We start from the raw sequence: 19,363 nt of genomic DNA on the forward strand, positions 1-19,363 counted from the left end.
TACCAAGGCTCCGAAACGTGCATCTGCCCATTTTTCAATGCATACTTGTCGATCTGTCCGATGCACACGTATACTTTATAGGTGTAATAATTTTAGTAAATGCTGGGGGGACCCTTGGCCCGTCCCCTGGCTTTAGACCACATTGTCACCCCAACCGCATCTTCACGCCCCGTGAAAAGTGGAAGCAATGAGTGTGAGTACCGGTAAGCGCAACACAACTTCGTCTTAGGCCAATGACTTGCATCATTTCAGCTAGTTCTCCAACATCCCCTTACTCAGTGGCGGAGTGTCCATACAGTCAGGGGGCGGATGCCCCCCTGACGGACTCAAATGGACTGCAGGTGCCCTTTTCAGCTTTTCACTACTTTTTACTTATTCGCGATTATTGACTATTTTATTGCGCTCTCATCTACCTTTTGACATTTGCCATATTCTTTTGGTGTAATTTTTCGACAAAATGGCGACGACACCTATATATTTTCTGTTTATCTGCAAATTAGCAAGGCCCGGAAAGGATCATTTCCTGCAATCTAGGGAGTATCTTTACTCAAAAATTTTCTGTACGCTCCGCGCCAACCTGTGGTGGCGCTCCGCTTAGATAGTGTCGAAAGCGCCCCTACCGACCATTCTTGTCCCCCTGACCAATACCCCTAGCTCCGCCACTGCCCTTACTACACTCAAAAACGTCTTTGCGAGTACACTACGAGTAATAGGTACTCTCTTAAAACACCATCGAATATACAAATTACAAATGTTTTTACAGACTTTTACGTGCAATCTGAGAAATTGCAGGCTTGAGACCCATATTTTAGGGCTAGGTATTCGCAGCATAAAACACTTGGGAAGTGCAGTTTCTGGCCATCTGGGGGTTTGAAAAACCCCAAAATTTTCTTGTACGCTCCGCGCCAACCGATGGTGGCGCTCTGCTTAGATAGTCTCCACACATTAGCCCCCCCCCCAATAATTTTTCCGTTCCGCCACACCTGATTGTTACATTTTATTATTGGTTTATTTTACTGCAACAACTAAGTGTGTTTGTCATATTTAAGTGACTATGATATGTATTTGTTTACTTGACTTACTGTTTTCTTTCATATGTAGATGTGATATTGAGTATTTATGCTGGAAATAAACTTTTTTCGTTATCATTGTCACTTTGAGAACAACAATTCACATCCTTTTCTTGTTGTTATAACATTGTATTAATGCTAGAAAGGGAGGTTTACACAATTAAAGTAGTCAATGACAAGTTGTCCAAGATCAATCAACATTGTTGCTGTAAAATACCCCGAATAAATAAATGGAACAATCCAACCGTGGAAATAATTTTGCTATTCATCAGAACATCATATGATAATTAATTTCTGGGATCCAGTATTGGTGCCTGCACATTTTTCCATTCATGAGAACATTATATGATATTTAATTTTTGGGATCCAATATTGGTGTCTGCACATTTTTCTATTCATGAGAACATGATGTGATTATTCATTTTTGGGATCCAGCACATTTTTCTATTCATGGGAACATTATGTGATAATGAATTTATGGAATCCAGTATTGGTGTCTGCACATTTTTCCATTCATGAGAACATTAAATGATAATTAATTTCTGGAATTCAAGAATGTGTTCCTGCACATTTTTCTATTCATGAGAACATGGTGTGATTATTAATTTCTGGGATCCAGCACATTTTTCTATTCATGAGAACATTATATGATAATTAATTTCTGGAATTCAAGAATGTGTTCCTGCACATTTTTCTATTCATGAGAACATGATGTGATTATTAATTTCTGGGATCCAGTATTTGTGCCTGCACATTTTCTATTCATGAGAACATTAAATGATGATTAATTTCTGGGATGCAGTATTGGTGTCTGAACAAGTTTCTATTCATCAGAACATTATATGATAATTAATTTCTGGGATCCAGCACATTTTTCTATTCATGAGAACATTATATGATAATGATGGTATCAGTGATGACAGTAGCTGCTGGATGAAAAGAGAGCACCGACATTTAACTTGTCTGTCAAATGCCAATGTGTGCATTAATGTCGTCTCATTGAAAATATGCATGACAATCTAACGTAGCAAAGGGGGGGGGGGATGAAGGGGGCGACCGGCAACCCTTAAGCAAATTTTTGTTGTATGTTTTTATGATATCACTAGTAATTTCAAAATAGAAAATGCTTAGATGCAACTTACAAGGCCTGGGAAGTGCCATTTCCAGCGATCTGGAAAAAAAATTCTTGTACGCTCAGTTTCCAGTGCCGAAGCTACGGCTCTAATAGTTTGCCTACAGGTTCGCCCCTCCCTTGGCAAATTCCTCGCTACGCGCCTGCAGACACGCATTATTTCCCTCCGTGCCTCACATTTTTACAACATTGTGAAATTGACAGTGAGCGTTTTGCGACAAGCGTGAATGAGCATTGCTTTCTCGTGCGCACTAGATGTCAATTTAAAGTTGGATATGACCAATCTATACAGCAAAAAAACGGACATTTATGAGTATCGATTACCATTGGATGTTTAATACTGGATATTTTTCTCAGCTGAAATCCTCTTTTGTCCAATAGTTACCAATGTTACTGGCTAATACAAATATTAGAAAATAATAATTATCTCATATTCACCACTATACCATGAACTTATATGTAAAAGTTACCGGCAACATCCATTCAATGTTGCATAACCACTTAACCTGCTGAAACCTCAAAATATTATTACATTATTCTAAAACTGCTAAAAGACCACAGCACCTTGTAGAGAGCATCATGGTGGGCATTCTTTGTCCATGGCATGATGGAAAATTTAAGAAAATAATAAAGATTTCTTATTCTGAGAATAATCATGAAATTAAAATGTTGACTGAAGGATATATAGTACTTAATACTGTATTACTGTTTTCATCTGTCAAAATCTTTCTTGTGATGACAAATATCATTTTCATCCTACTGGTCGTCATAAATGCCCCAAAATATGCTAGATTAGTCAAATAAGTGGTCACTCATGATTAACCTACAAATAGCAATTTACTGTTCTGGTCATAACATTTTTATCACCCAGCGAGGCATTTCATTCGCTAAATTTATAATGTCCCTGGGAAACTATTCCAGGGAGGAAGAGACCCCAGAGGAAAATATTATCAACTTGAAAGCTTCAAATCGTTTCTAGGATAGGCTGCCAAAACTCATCAATTTAACTGTCTGTGTTATTCTAAACTCAGAATGCAATATAAATATGTCTGCACTTACAAAAACAAAAAATAATTGTAACTAGCTCCGGTCATGTTGAGTCTAGGTTCTTAATCTTTCTTCCATCTTAAAGGTCCCTCAAGACAAAGAAGATACAGTCACAGACTCCAAAACATAGGGAGTGATACTAATGACCAGCCTAATACCATGGGTTGGTCTGGGGGTAAGTATTCATATTGATTTTCATTGTTGAGGTGACCATTGCACCATATTTTTTACCCCTTTTTGGGTAACTTATTTTTAAGTAAGGAAAATATTAACTGGGCACTTAGGCTTTAATATGGTTATATCTGTGACAATCTCAGTTATCGATATCTGGACAATGCCACATAATATTCACCAGGATGCTAACTATGTGAAATGGTTGCTCTTTCTATCAGCCAACAATCAATTTTCCTCAAAGTATCATTTGAATGTTTATAATGTTAATCTATTGTTTCAAACATTCTAAGAAATCAACCAAACTATGTTGTGCAAAATACAATTTTTTTAATTATTGAGTTTACGTAGTAAACTAATACATAGTTTTAGTCCCTTCATACGATTGAAAACCCCATAAATCCTACTTTCACGTATCATCAGTTTTTTTAAATATGTAGGCGGTAACACCTCACTCACTATAAAGTGAGATCAAGTTGATCCCATGCAGTTACACAAACTGTCTGGCTTGATAATAGCTGCTTTAATGGTAAAAAATGGCAAATGTAATATAAAAAAAAGTTCTTTATATATTTCATAAGATACATATTCTTGTAGATTCTGTACAAAAAAAAGATATAAAAAAACCAAAACATTGAAGATCAAAAGCCTGAAAACATCTGAACAGAAGCGATCACATCTGAGCCGTGGTTAGGATTTTATCCGAGTTCAAGACACTGAATTGGCGTATATCGGGTATTTTGGTCATCAGACGAGGAAAGATGGAAGGGTCGTTGGGGTGGTTGACACTGACCCTGGCCTGGAGGGCCTGGATGATGGAAAGCTGGATGGTCTCTACATCCCTGGGATATTTGACACCGCTGTGATCTGACAAAAGAAAGAAAGAAAAAGGTGTGGTTGAGTACATTTACATGAAAAGGTAAAAAGACTATGACCCACAAAGGTGTCAAATGTCAGATGCAGTAAGAAACAGAATTTAACAGCTATGTCAATTCTATCTAAGACAGTGATCATTTCAATCGAGCATCAGAAGCCATCTTGAGATGGCATCAAAAACAAAACGAGTGTCCACTGGTAAGCTGAGCCCGAGTGGGCGCCCCATAGAAATGAACACAACAAATTCATAGAAATTATCTGCCTTGGTCACTATAGCAATGACAAAAAAAATTGATTACTAGCTTCATGTTTAAAGTGCTCACCTGAAGAAAACAGTAAGATGGCCGTAAACAACGCGACTTCGCACGCACTCAGATTCAGCGTCCTGAACTTCAGGGCAAAGTCCACGACTTCGCTGGTGATTTCTAAAATCGGGTCAGCTTTCTCCTCCAGCGACTTCTGCAAGATCTGCTGGCATCTCTCCAGGGCAGCCACGTGATCGGAGCTCATGATGGAAAATTGCGAGAGTCTAACGAGCAGGATCTCCAGCGAGCTGCCTTTCAATATATTGATCTGGTCGTCTTTATCCAGCGTCAAAAATCCCGGTATCAGCTTTGCAAACGAGATGATCTGCGTCACAGACGCCGTCAGATTATTCTCGATTATGTCCAAGATGAACCCTAACTTCACCTCCGAGGGTTCGGGTTTCCTTTTCGCTCTGTGGTCCGCGGTCGCTTCGGAGCTCCCCGACCGAATTTGAGTTCTTTCCAGATATGAAATCATGTTTTCCTTCTCGTCAGGACTTCCTGTCTCTTGATCCTCGGATGAGATTATGGTCGAGAATGACTTACTGATCCAGCTCTGTGAGAGATGGAGAAGAAGAAGATGAAAACTGAGTTAAATGTGATGAAACTTCATTCATTTCCAATTATTTTGTAGTCACTTTTAGCATATGCATAAAAATTCTTGCATTTTATTTACAAGTAAACTCTGCAAGACCCAAATCAAATATGTAAACAATCAAATATATCGCCTAAAATAATCTGACGACAACGTTTTGTGAGATCCTTTGAGCTTAATCATTCCCTTCTCATTTTTCTGCTGCTTTTTATTTAAAGTCAGGTAGTACAGAAAACATCCTTAACAAGAACTTTAAAAAAAAAAAAAAAGCTTGATTCGGAGCAAACACATTAGATCGAATTGGAAGCAAATTTATATACTTCGAGTAGACCAAAAGGCCTCGTTCTTACCGTTGATCGCTCTGAAACTTTCTCTGTGATGGATTTATCCCAGACGGTTTTCTTCTGGGCATCGTGTATGCTCAGGATCAGATGTTCCATCTTCATCTGCAGGTCATCCTCCATCTTGGAGGAGGCGGAGGAGGTAGGTGATTTCGGTGACGTTGGCACTCGTGTACCCTTTGGTTTACACTTCTTCGGACATCTCCCCAATCTGACCGCTGAGAAAATAATCAACCAGCAATTTAATTTTTATAAAAGGTCATCACAGTATTGGCCACAAATTTGCCAAAGGTTACGCACACAAAATATTTCTAGACGTTTCCAAAGAGTAGTTTCCTGGAAGAGTTTGATGCCGAAAAGTATCTCAAAACATCAAGGATTGTTACACTAGCCGATGTTAAAGTGTCTCAGTGTTAGTAACTACTTTCAGAGTAGCTGTATAAAATGTGTGTTGATATTTGATTATGGGTGACCATTTTCTGAATTTCTAGCATATTTATATCATTTGGCATACATCACACTTTCTTCAGATTAGCTAAACTGATAAAATGAGGTAGGTCCCTATGGTAGACTATTGTGCTGAGCTTAGCAATTTTTTTCACAGGGAAGCTTCAGGGAGACAAAGTAACATGGTGAAAACCAGATTGTTTCAGTATGATCAACAGTAAATAATTTAAAGTAGGGAACAATCTTTATTTTGGACCTGCAAGCCATTACCAAATTGCCGTGAATCAATCACGCATTACCGTCAATGCCTGATTAATTCGTTAATATGACCGACTTCCATTTGAAATTGTGAAATACGCAAGATAATGGCGTGAAGTTTTCAATAACTTGCAAACTCATTAACTTTGCTGTTTAGTAATCAATGAATATTCACAATCGAGGTCAGAAGGAGGGTCAGACACAAATGTAACTGCATGGCTATCCCGAAGTACAAACTTGACAAGGAGTAGTTGGCAACCTATCCCTGGGAACTAAATTAGCCTTTTGCCAGCTTAAACTATTGCAATCTGATATTTTCCTTTCCGATTCTCGCTCTTTGAACTTCAGCGTTCCAACGTTGCTCTCGCTTTCTTTCTTTCTTTCGTTTGTGGGGTGGGCAACTTTCGTCCGTTTGGCGTCCGAGCAATGTTGTCTGCGCATAAAGTGTGCTGCATACCTATACTGTGGATGCATTCCACATATTGTATGTGCGGTTCTATACTGCGAAAATTGATTATACATGTACCCCCTCTGTGATTGCTAATACTACTTCAATGACTCAATAGCATTTTGCAATACTTGCTTCCTGCTCATTGGCTGTTTTGAAACGCCCGTGAATTATGAAGTAGGCTACTGGAAATTGGGTGGCAATTTAAACACGAAAATAGCGACCAAAAGAGACCTTGTCAATCGTTATTCTTCAGGCAATTACTCGCTAATTAATTAGTGAATATATGTGCATGCGAAACTGGACATAGAAGTAGTATTTACGGACAGAGTAGTGAATGAACGGAAGCAGGTCACTTCGCCCAACTGCCATTTCGCCCAACCAGCCTGGTCATTTCGCTCAACCAGCCTGGTCATTTCGCCCAACCAGCCTGGTCATTTCGCCCAACCAGCCTGCTTAGACTCTGATCGATATCGAGCGGACCTCACTTTATTTACCTACCACGAAGTAACATAACCCAAAATAAATCAAACTGAACTATAGTGAAATAGAAAAAGTATTATTATTCTGACTGAATATTAGTAAAAAAAAGGTTGGGCGAAATGACCAACAAGGTTGGGTGAAATGACCATGCTGGTTGGGTGAAATGACCAGGCTGGTTGGGCGAAATGACCAGATTGGTTGGGCGAAATGGTTGTTGGGCGAAGTGACCAGAAAGCGAATGAACGGCCAAAACTGCCCTGATAGGATAAAACACAGTGTTTGAGATTTCAAACTATGAATCCTACTTCAGATATCCTACTTCAGTAATACTCAGACAGTTTCCAAAGTTTCCCAAAATCAGTGACTAAATGTAAATAGAACCAGATTTTTCATTTACAGCGACTGAAACGATCATTTCCCTTTACAAAAATCTACTTAAACATTTCCACCTTAGAATCTACAGAAACTGAAATAATTTAAAGTCCTCTTATGTTTTCTTCCATGTAAGTTAAATCACACAGGACCAACACAACTTAAAAATTAACCAATGAGATTCCATCTACATAATGGAGTGCATACATAAATACTGTGCTCCTTTAAGACTTAACCAACATTACACAAATCACCCGACTTCAGTGTGAACTATCGGCCAATATTTACAATGCCCGCTTCAGAAGCTAATTTGAAAGCTACTTCTTCTCCTCTTTGCTTTTTTTTTCTTGTCAAAATTCCCTCCGCCAAGTTCTTTGATGCCTGAATGAGAAACCCAAGTGGGTGACCCACTTTTTAAATATACAGGTAATCCATGGGGAAACTTCCCTTTTTACTTAACCAAGTAATAATACCTTTATATACAAAACACGGGGTTCACCATGCATATAGCTTGTACTTTCCAGAACAAAGAGGTAAACAGAATAATGAAAAAGAAAAAAAAATTCCCATTACATATGTGAAAATGTGATTGATTGTAACACTTGATGAAAAACTGACGGTTTTAACATTTTCTGTAATGGAATTCCTATGCAGTTTTGAATACAACCCCCCCCCCACCCATCAGATGAAGCTGGTTTATGAGTGGGTACTTAATGAAACAGTACTAATCCTCCAAATTTTTGTCACCCTGACACTTCTTTGCTACCATTAATGTCATGTAAAAACAAAGTTTGTAAAAAAAAATGTAAAAACAATGTTTGGGAAACATGCTCTACTTGTATTGATTAGCCAAGCTACAGTAAAAATATTGTATGTTATGTTAGGGATGGGATTTTAAGTGTAGTATAACATCTATTAAAATCAATTTAAAAAAAAAACCTGCTTTAAAGCAACGTTTCATTGATGTATCAGTACAGTGCACCCCTCTCCCATGCCAACTAATGACCTGTGAAATGAATGGCAACATACAGTAGACTGGAAACTAGTTATGACATTCACCCATCCCCCCACCACCCCCCCCCACCAAAAAAAAACCAAACATTGACTCAGTATAAATTATGAGGCCATATCGAATTTGATTCACTTAAGACAACCTTTCCGATGTATCTACGAGTAAAATTTCCGATTTTATCATCATCTGTAAGGCATTTCCGAAGGTGATTAGAACTGGACACCTCTAGAGTATTTAAAGCTTACCATCCTTTGACATGCCGAGGGAGAGGCACTTCTTTAGTCTGCAGTACTGGCAACGATTTCTGTTGATCCGCATGACCAGGCACTCGTCGCCTTTCGCACACTCTCGGTACTTGACGTTGTGCTGGATACTTCTTCTAAAGAACCCCTGAAGAAGAACAGAGCCAATTAAAGGTTTATAAAGGGAAACGACGTCAGCATCTCTGAATACCACATGACCGAACAATGAAGTCACCCAATCGGAGGAAAAACCGCAAACAGGTACAATCGGACGTGGGCAGATGACTCACAGGCGCACGCTTTTGTGGTGAGGTAAAAAGAATTCAAAACGTGCCATTGTTGGAGTGAAACTGCATGATCCAATTTCGGCGGCAAATTCCTAAAATTAAGTTGAATGGGGGGCCCAAAAGGGTTTGAGCATTTGATTTTTAATTGAAACCCCTTTATTCTTTTCTTTTTTTTTTAACTTGAAAATTAGTCAAATTTTAAAGTTCGATTGGTACATTGCCAACTAGAAATATTACAGAAGTTTGGTCAAGTGTGTGGTGTTGTTTGTGTCACGAGAGTGCCAAACAAAGCTTACAATAAACATACCAAACTGAAAATTCATCTAAACAATTCAGTGTATCATCACCACCACAATATGGTGGCAGCGGTGGGAATTTATTATCTGCCTATTTTTATTCTATTTTCTGCCTACAAGAACCGCTCTGCTTGACACTTTCACAGTACTACAGTCATACCACACAGAATGTGGCACATGAATGTGAACCATTGAGAGACATTTGTTATGCAACCCAATATAACATTTCAGCATCCTGTTGGAGCCAGTACTTAACTTTGCAAAAATCTCGGTCATAAATTTGACCTGTACATAAGACCTTATCAGGCAACATGAAATGGTGACCTTGTGTTATGAATACTGAGAAACATTTTCCAATTAGACAAAATTGGTTAATAAGAGTGAAAAAATTTGTAAAAAACATGTTCTCTTCAGCCGTCTTAGGTTCAGCTTACCTTACAGCCTTCGCAGGCGTGGACTCCGTAATGAAAACCGGAGGCTCGGTCTCCGCATATCCGGCAAAGAATGGTGTATCCGGTCATTATGGACACCGGTCAAAATCTGTCCGCAGATTATCTGAAATTTTAAGGAAACAAAATAGTTTTGCACGTGTACCGTAGCTAAGATAAAAAAACTCAACGCTCGTGGCTTGGAATATTGTGAAAAATACTTCCACCTGAAACATAATGAGGCTCCCAGTAAACAGAAAGATATAACATGTAATATTCAATGATACAGATCAACACAAAAAGCGTTTGCACACAGTTCAAAGTTGTCTTGCACCGATAGGGTATGTTTATTATCGACAAACAAACAGCACCTCTCTTCTGACACTTTTTAATTATGCCGCCTTTATCGTTAAGGAATAAACACTTAAAAACAGGTTCCATGCTTCTGACACATGGTTGTCACACCGTTGCAAAAGCCAATCGATCTTTGCACAGTTTCTTGAAGAAGACATCTAACGAAAGTTTGAGCTATCTCCAAATTTCCAGGGAATGATTTAGTGTTTCAAATCTTGTGTAGCAGGTTTTGAAGGCTCCGAATTTTGTCTCATGTGAAAGAATGTTTCCTATGGACAAAGACTGCTATAAAGCATTTGCACTTAAATTGCAATTTGCCCATTTTACATATATAGAATATTTGCATGGACGGACGATACTGATTGGATAAACTATTCCCTTATTACATCATCACAAAAACGAAAGCCTCAGAGCTGAACATGATATCGTAAGAGTTTAATTTGTCTTAGGAGAAGCTGAGCCAGGCTATGGCGGGATCCTAACCATTGAAGGATAACGCAGCTGAGTACTGTAGTACCGTAGCCTATCGGGATGCTTTAAATCATTTCTTACCATTTTTGAATGACCTTGAATGACCTTTGATGAAGAGATATTCTGACAGCAGGCAATGTTACAATTATTTGAAAAAACATGCCACACATTTAGTTAGTTCGTTGAGAACCCCATCTCTATGTCTTGTCCTTAACTTGGGATATAATTATAAAATTTAAGTTTAACCAATTTTGACCGGCTAAATCTTCTCACTTATTCAGGAAAGTGGATTACAGTAGATACACATGAAAAGTCAAACACATCTTGTAGACCATCTAATGTGACCATCTAATGCTTTCATGATGCTATTTTAGCTTTAACCAACTATCCACACACCGAAACATATATACAATACACTTAGCGTAGACAACACAGATGAAATAAACCGCTAGACTTTACGTGAACTCCCTTCGAGTATCATCATTATCACAGAGACTGGTCTGGCCTAGATATAAACCAGAGGTAAACCTTACCTCCACACGTGGGGATCATGCGATTCCTTGGAAACACTCACGTGGTGTAGTACACCATGTTTACACACTTGTAATGCTTTTGTATAAACTCAGAAATGAATATGTACCTCATCTGATTACTCTCCAGATGCACTCTTATTCCCACAAGTGAACTTTGGTCCCAAAGTGCACTTGGCAACAGTTTCTAAGGTGGGAATTTTCCTGTGTTCTACTCCAGAAAGGTCATGATACAGTTAACATGGCATTCGGGCATGCAGTTTATCTCAATTACAGATACGAATTAAGGTGGCATATGTGAATAAAATTTTGGAGTAAAAGGGGTAAAATGGATTTTGGCATACTGTATTATTATGTATAGGCTGTCTGGAACAAAATCATGAAGTAGTAAGTACTGGGACATTCTTTTGTTAAACTGATGAATAAAAGTGCAATCTAAAAATAAATTTACAAAGCATGATGAAAAAAGTTGGCATTGAAAATGGACTGCTACTTTAACTTAAAGCAATAATTAAGGCAGCACACTAGCCTAGGTTTTTGATCTGGTCGCTTTAAACAGATTCAAAGAGGCCATATAGCTTTATAACTTAATCAAACACCTATGGTGATTACTTAACGCCTTTCATAGATTCACACCTGACACTTCCCAGTGGATTTATTCATTGTATATCATAGATTTCAAACGGTACAGCAGTGCTATATGTAACTATAGACAGCTTTTGTCGGTCATGCGATGATAAACCTAACATTTCCAGAATGTACAGTATATATACTGTCCTGTCCAACAAATTCCCCATAAAGAGATTCAAGAAGGAAACCGTTATCATGTGCTGCTTGAACACTGCAAACTAATATTTTTCAGGATCCATTAATTTCTTATCCTTCTGTTTTTCTTGTAACACATCAAAAGCCTTAGAATGCAGCGGCCCTGGAATCCAGTCTCTCCCTCCCCATCCCTCCCTCCCTCTCCCCTCTGCCACCCCCTCCCCTCCCCTTACCATCCACCTCCCAAGAGGACAACTCATATCTCATCCTATCAGATCACAAGATCTTGTATATAGTGCTTTCATTTATAATCCATTTCTAACTCGAATCTAACTATTGGATGGTTGGACCCCCTTGCTGTATCCTGAATTCCAACTCTTTGATTTTGATTGTCATCCAATTTCTTTTAGCCCAGCAATATGGAATGTCCTTCGATAATGATGCCGTAATAACAATGGATTTCAAGAGTGAAAAATGAAAGTGAAATCTGGAACCCCAACATGAGGAAGTCACTTTTGAAAAAATAATTGGGCAGGGCGTCACAGCAGAGGTACATTTGGGGAACATAGAGCAGAGGTACATTTGGGGAATATAGAAAGAGACAGGATAACAATGGGTTCATTGTAAACCACAAAACAAGTAACTTATAAACAAAGTAAGTAATCTTCATTTCTTTAATTCTTCAAACACTGATTAATGAAGTTAATAAGTGGTCTTAATTGAAGAGAGAGGACATGTTCTGACAGAAATGCAAATCCAAAATGTTACACTACAGCAATGGTCCACAAACGCTGGAGTGCAACCTTAAAGAGTGGGTTCACTGTGGGTCACAACCTTTTTTTGGATGGGTCACAGTACTATTCCAGACGTCGGGAAATATATCGACAGTTTTCGGAACAGACCGAAATTGATTTAGTTATTGTCTTCAACATCAAGTCCTTAGTAGCTTTCATGCAATTCTAGGGGTGGGATAGGGTGGGTCTTGGATCTTGTGGCTCGGTCCTTATGGAGAGACGCTGGGCCCGTCATGGGACTAAAACTGTTTGCAATACCTGTAGGATCGCTCAGCAATGTGTAACCATTTCTTCATAATTTAAGGGTATGATAGATATTAAAGAGCCACTGTATCTCACATAACTTGTACAATGCGGTATTGAGATCACACTCCAATTAAAATCAATACAAACTTCCATTTTCAAGCACCCCGTGAAGATTTCACACGAGATTGTCCTTAGGAGTGAATACTTCTCTGGAATCTTATCTTATCGCAAACAAGGGTTGCCCCCAGACTTTCTTCGACTACAGTAGATGGATGGATTTACTGTAGCCATGGTCAGCTGTCACAGGGACAGTTTTTGGAAATCAAGTTTTAATAATTCTTGTTAAAATTCTTGGATTGAGATCCATGTTACACTGCTCTGTAAAACCAGGCTTCCACAGCAAGTCTTTGGTTATAATTGAAACTGTAAGCTCTACCTTCTTTGGGTAGTGCTTTACATTAAAAAACCACCCCCTCCCCTCCCCTCCCCTCCCCCCCCCGAGGCCCGATCAAGTTATCCCATATCCCAACGATGCAAAGTTTCAACAAAAAACCTGGGAAACAAATCCCTGCCACACCATCTGGATACTGTGACAACAGTTTAAACATTAATGTGTATCATATAACCCTCTCTGGACTTCACCTTTCCTGTTTGTTAAATAATAGAATGTCATGCAACACAAGATCAAATCCAACCTGAAGCCGATGCGAATAAACTATCAAATTAATTTCCTGGATACAGATTCTCAGGAATTGTTCTCCTGCTCGTACACCACAGATTTAAATTTAGACACAGACCTGGTTATCACAATCATCAGTTATTAAATTACTAGGAAACCATTAACATATGGAAATACAATGCCCAGTAGACATCACAAGAACACTCTTGACATGAACATGATTGCATTTCTGTCATTTAACACTGTAGCGAATGCTGGTTTACTTCATATCATACTGAAGATATATATGACACAATAAAAATACACACTTAGAATACTAGGCATATATATATATATATATATATATATATATATATATATATATATATATATATATATATATATATATAGCGGGAGGCCCGTGGTTCGAATCCCGGTGGAGGCTGAAAGTTTTTTCACTGTTCTTGATTTTCCAACTCATTACGATTTTCATTTATATATATATATATATATATATATATATATATATATATATATATATATATATATATATATATATATATATATATATATATATATATATATATATATATATATATATATATATATATATATATATATATATATATATTGAAATTGTAGTGAGTTGGAAATCCAGAACAGTGAAAAAACTTCCAGCCTCCACCGGGATTCGAACCCGGGCATCCCGGTTTTTATGCATTTGAATTTGCAATGAGTTGGAAATGTGGAAAATGTCGAAACCGGTAAGGAAGGTGGTAATTACACTGTAGGCGTTTGTCACCTGTATAGATACATAAACATATATTTATACACATATATATAAATACACACATATATACATACACACATATATATATATATACATATATATAAAATATATCCCCTTTTTTTTTCCTGAGAGCAAACATAAAAATTCAGATTAATAATAAAAAAAATAATTGCTAATATAATGGCCTCATTACAATAAATAACAGCATCTAATATCAAATAGCAAACAATATGTTTCTTAATTGCTAATCTGCTTCAGGAGAATAAAGACTTACCAGCTAAAAGTGACACAAACGCACGCGCTGGATTAAGACTGGATTATCCTGAGTTGGTTCCTCAAATGCAGAGTATGCCAATGTGATACCACTCTATATTAACAAGCTATTCTGAAGTGATATTTCACTGCTTAATATGAATGACGCATGAAATCGGTATGCGACCTTCTTCCTTCTTCAGTAAAGTCAGTTAGTCACAACACAGAAAGGCTTTCATTTCAAAACTCACAAAGAATTTTTTTTAAATTTTTTTTTTTTTAATTTTGCACAGCACACTTGAACAACTCCACCAGCAACAACAAGCAGTCAATGTTTACCGACCAGCACCAAATACTCCTCGCTCTGTGTATTCTTACTCCATGAACTTCAGGGAAAGGTCAACTGTTTGTGGGGCTTGCTTTTGCTGAGGTTATATGTAAATAGGTCACTCTATTGATAGGATCCACAACTTGATAAATATCAGGAAATTTATGAATACACAAGCTCGTTTGTGGTTAAGGTAACATGTATGATGATCTATCTATAATGTTATGGTGTATTCAGCTGTCTGGTGGCATTTAAAGAATATTAAAATTGAGTATTAAAGTCTGTAAAGATGAGATTATTCATATCTAGGCAGTCTGGAACAAATCGTTACGAACTAGTAATGGGACATTTTGGTCGACCGACTTTAAGTGCAGTCTAATAGTGTGAGTTGATGAAGCCCTTGTCATTTAACTTGTACTGTAATGGAACATATGGTTAAATAGAGAAGGAACTCTGCAAATATGAACTCTGAGAATATGAAGGGAAGAAGTGGTGGAAGCAAAGTATTTGCAGGAGAGGGGGGGGGGGGATGGTGTTGCGTTAGAGAAGGAAGTTTTTTATCACTGTTTAGTATTCTTGGTCATTCCTTCAATCTTTAAGCAGTTCTAGTATCATGCCCTCCCTCTCCCCTCTCTTTCACCATCCTTCAAAAGTTGACCCAGGGGTGCATCTACCTTTCTTGTACTGGAGGTGGCTATAAGATGTTAAATTGTCATGGTTGAGAAAATGTGCTATAAATGGAGGGTGCTTAGATGCAAACTGGTGCTACATGCAACATTTCAAACAATGTAGCAGAATTTTGAATCGTACCATACGCTAGAAATTTGGTGTACTATTTCTGTCTGCCAGTGGGGGAGGGACTAATCTGCCTTATTCTGGGGGAGGGGGGGTAGGGAGGGCTAAAGTTTTAAGCTTTAGAGTGAGAATTTCCACACAATATACATGTCCAGAACAATGGTTTCATAGTCCAGAACAATTGTTTCATAGATATAAAGGTCTAGGACTGAAGAAGCTGAAGGCTTTTACTAGCCAGATCAAACAAAAACGAACCACAGGCATCTGATTTTAGTTGATTTTGATCATTTTTGAACATTTTTTGATTGCCATATTAAAATACCATAACAGCATGGCATAATTATATATTGAGTAGTCCATTAAGTTGAACATATCAATTATGAAAGTTGAACATTTAACAACAACAAAAACTTTTTAATTCTGGGTGAAAAAAATGTTAGAAATCAAATTAATTAACTGCTCAAAGATTTCACTGCTATTCACTTAAAAAGGTCGTGCCCTTATTGTAAGGGCACGACTAAAATTTAAATAAAAAAAACACTGCAACAAGCCAGATGTGTTAACAAATGAACGACAACCCATTTGGTTAATTTATTAAACGGTCTGTCCATCTGCGTCTCTGTATGTGTTCTTAGTTTGTTTTTGTTTCAATCAGCCTCTGAAGAAGATCCTGATAGGATAGAAATAGTCAGCCCCTCCAACATATACATGCACCTGCAAAAAGGTTGCTTGAAACTAAGTTTTCAAAAGTAATTTTGTGGAGGATCAAAGATTCTTCTACTTTTTCACAGATATATCCAGGAGACTATAATAGACAGTTATATGCATCAGAGTGGATAACCACTTCAAGAATGGCAGTAAAATGCTGTTGAAATTTTGGGCATGAGTGACCATTATCTGAATTTCTAGCATATTTGGGAACAAATACTGATGACCTATCATCCCCCCCCCCTCCCCACCTAAAAACAAAAGACAAATTAACACAAGGTAGGAGAGTGCCTTAGTTTGACCAATTGCAATTCTCTGTCACATACAGTTATACTTAGTAAGTTTAGTATAAAATGTTGACCACACACACAGACTGTACCAGTTGCACAGGACATATATATATATATATATGTCCTATATACTGTGGCACATATGAGGGTCACTGCTGACCTAGCTTTCAATTCATTTTCCTTTATTCCAGTATAAATTATATAAAATTTATAAATAGGATCCATTATATGTACATATGAAGAAAACAAATAATTAATGAATTAAAGTGGTTAGAACAGGGACAGATTAAAAGAAAAAAGAAAAGATATAAGAATTAGGTTTGAATATTAAAATACTTCCATGCATTATAACAAAGGATTTAAAACTCCATTTCGACTTAAATGTGCAAAGCTTTATAAATAGATAAAGGAATTTCTAAAAAATGTGATTCTAAACCTTGGAGGCACTGCAGGATTTCATAAATTGCAGAACTTTTGTCTTATTGCACAGGGAAGTCAATTCACGATGTAGGGGCCGTTGATCCTTGCATGCGTGCATATTTTCGGTAAGTCTAACAAAGTCGATTTTGGCGGCAACATTGACCTCATTTTCGAGAATATCATAATCTAAGTTAAAAAAGTATTTGCACAATATGTTAGGTGACTCTTAATTCTCTTTTATGAAAGGAAATCAGTTGACGAACCTGTTTATTTTGCATTTAATTGTGACATACTACAGTATGCTGTATGAGCAAGGGACTGACAATTGTTCCCAGGATGTGTGGTTAGACTATTCCATTATCTTTTTAGGGGGTGTGATGTGGAGATTCCTTTCATAGTTAAAATGTATTAGAAACTTCAATATGAGATATTGAGTAAAATCGACATCATCAGCTGGGTGGGTTTGCATTTATGTGTTTTCTTCTACATGTTCTTAAAATTAACAAACACTATGCTTAAGGTTTACTATGCGTTAACAGGGTAACAGCTCGGGAGAAAAGCAACGATATATAAATGATCAAGTAGTTTATGAAAAGACTGTATGAGGTGATAAAACCACACAATTTCACAATAGAAAACTCTATTTTCAGCTTCTAACAACTAAAATGACTACCTTTTGAATTTTTTTTATTTTAATTGTTGTGATATACTGGGTTTCAATTGTTTACCAGTTGGAGATTGGTTGTACCCTATTTTTGAGGTTTGAAACACTTTGGTCTATAGTTTGATCATAATCTTACAGAAAGGAAAAAACTGTAAAGGATTCAAAATAAAAATATCTTTAACCACAGTCTAAACCAGGCGCGTAGCCAGGAATTTGCCAAGGGAGGAGCGAAACTGTAGATTCGGCATTGCAAACTATCTAAGCGTAGCGCCACCATGGTTGGCGCGAAGCGTACAAGAAAACTTTGGCTGGAAATGCCTCCCAGATCGCTGGAAATGGCACTTCCCAGGCCTTGTAAGTTGCATCTTAGCATTTTCTCTGTTGAAAATACTAGCGATAACATAAGAACATTAAAAAAAAAATTTGAAAATATGCTCAAGGGGGGGCGGCTGCCCCCTTCGCCCCCCCCCTTGGCTACGCGCCTGGTCTAAACCAGTGTTAAGTATGCAATCCGTGGTTCACAAAACACTATAGGTATCCGTCGACGAAATGGTGTTTACTCAAACACCTTTCACGTTTCTCACAGTTCATTATGTAATTACCAGCAACATCAATTTGCAAGCCACGATTTAAGAATAATTTTACAAAGCATATTATATCAGCATGTACTAGTCAGTTTTAGTGATGTAATCGACTTCTAGCCCTTTATTGTAGCGATGTCATTGACCTAATTACACATTAAGGGATTACATGAAGGTACTACAAATGAAAGTGATGTGTAAGTGTAAAATTGGGGAGGGGGGGGGGGAGAGGGGAATACTGGGACATGGATATTGTTTTATGGTTGGGTTCTTGTAATTGCTGCTAACTTAAAGGACTAATTTCTATTTGTCTCTCTTCCGTTTCTTTGTTTTTTTGTTCTTTCAGGGAGTAAGCTCGACAAGACCTCAATGGTCTTTTAGTTTACTTCCTTCACACCATGTTTGTTTATTCCTTTATTTTATATTTAGACTCTGTATTATATATGTACCACGTGGTGTGGAAAATAAATACGAAGCCAAACGAAAAAAGATAAAATCATAAATGTTACTGTTACTGTTAGCTGATCTAAGCGGGTAGCCTATACTCCTAAAAGTTAGGTCTACTACTAGTGTTAAAGTAGCAGCTCCCTAGTATAACTGTAAACAATCAACACTGACGTTGAATATCACTAGGCCTAGATTATATGCCTATTTGTTCCTAGGCTGTTTTGTTCAGATTACGATAAACTTTCTCACTCTTTCCCTTTTCCGACAAGAATATGACGACTGCTGATGATAACTTTTCTTTTGATCACCTTCGACTTGAAATTTCAGTGACTTGTATTCTGTGTAACAAGTTGGACAAAGAATATTATATCTCCATGTAGCCGCACTGCAAAAGGTTATCATTATAGAGCCCGGATTACCAGTTATATCGACTGCAGTCTCTCAGATCTGCTCACGGGTT

General features: G+C 37.6%; 1 protein-coding gene across 3 annotated transcripts; it reads right to left on the reverse strand.

The window, feature by feature from the left end:
• Nucleotides 1-2,518: 2,518 nt before the first annotated feature.
• On the reverse strand, nt 2,519-19,363 carry LOC139964774 (nuclear hormone receptor E75-like). 3 transcript variants are annotated; one of them, XM_071966728.1, is made up of 6 exons: nt 19,212-19,363; nt 9,817-9,937; nt 8,803-8,947; nt 5,547-5,755; nt 4,620-5,157; nt 2,519-4,287 (listed from the first exon to the last, which is right to left on the reverse strand). In XM_071966728.1, the coding sequence occupies exons 2-6, from the start codon at nt 9,901-9,903 to the stop codon at nt 4,094-4,096; spliced, it is 1,173 nt and encodes a 390-aa protein (XP_071822829.1). In that variant the 5' UTR covers nt 9,904-9,937; nt 19,212-19,363; the 3' UTR covers nt 2,519-4,093. The 3 variants fall into 3 exon arrangements, with proteins under 3 accessions (XP_071822829.1, XP_071822828.1, XP_071822827.1); XM_071966727.1 differs by having other exon boundaries at nt 19,153-19,317; XM_071966726.1 differs by lacking the exon at nt 19,212-19,363 and adding an exon at nt 14,693-14,964.

The sequence above is a fragment of the Apostichopus japonicus genome, chromosome 23 (genome assembly GCF_037975245.1).
Source record: "Apostichopus japonicus isolate 1M-3 chromosome 23, ASM3797524v1, whole genome shotgun sequence".
NCBI classification, from domain to species: domain Eukaryota; kingdom Metazoa; phylum Echinodermata; class Holothuroidea; order Aspidochirotida; family Stichopodidae; genus Apostichopus; species Apostichopus japonicus.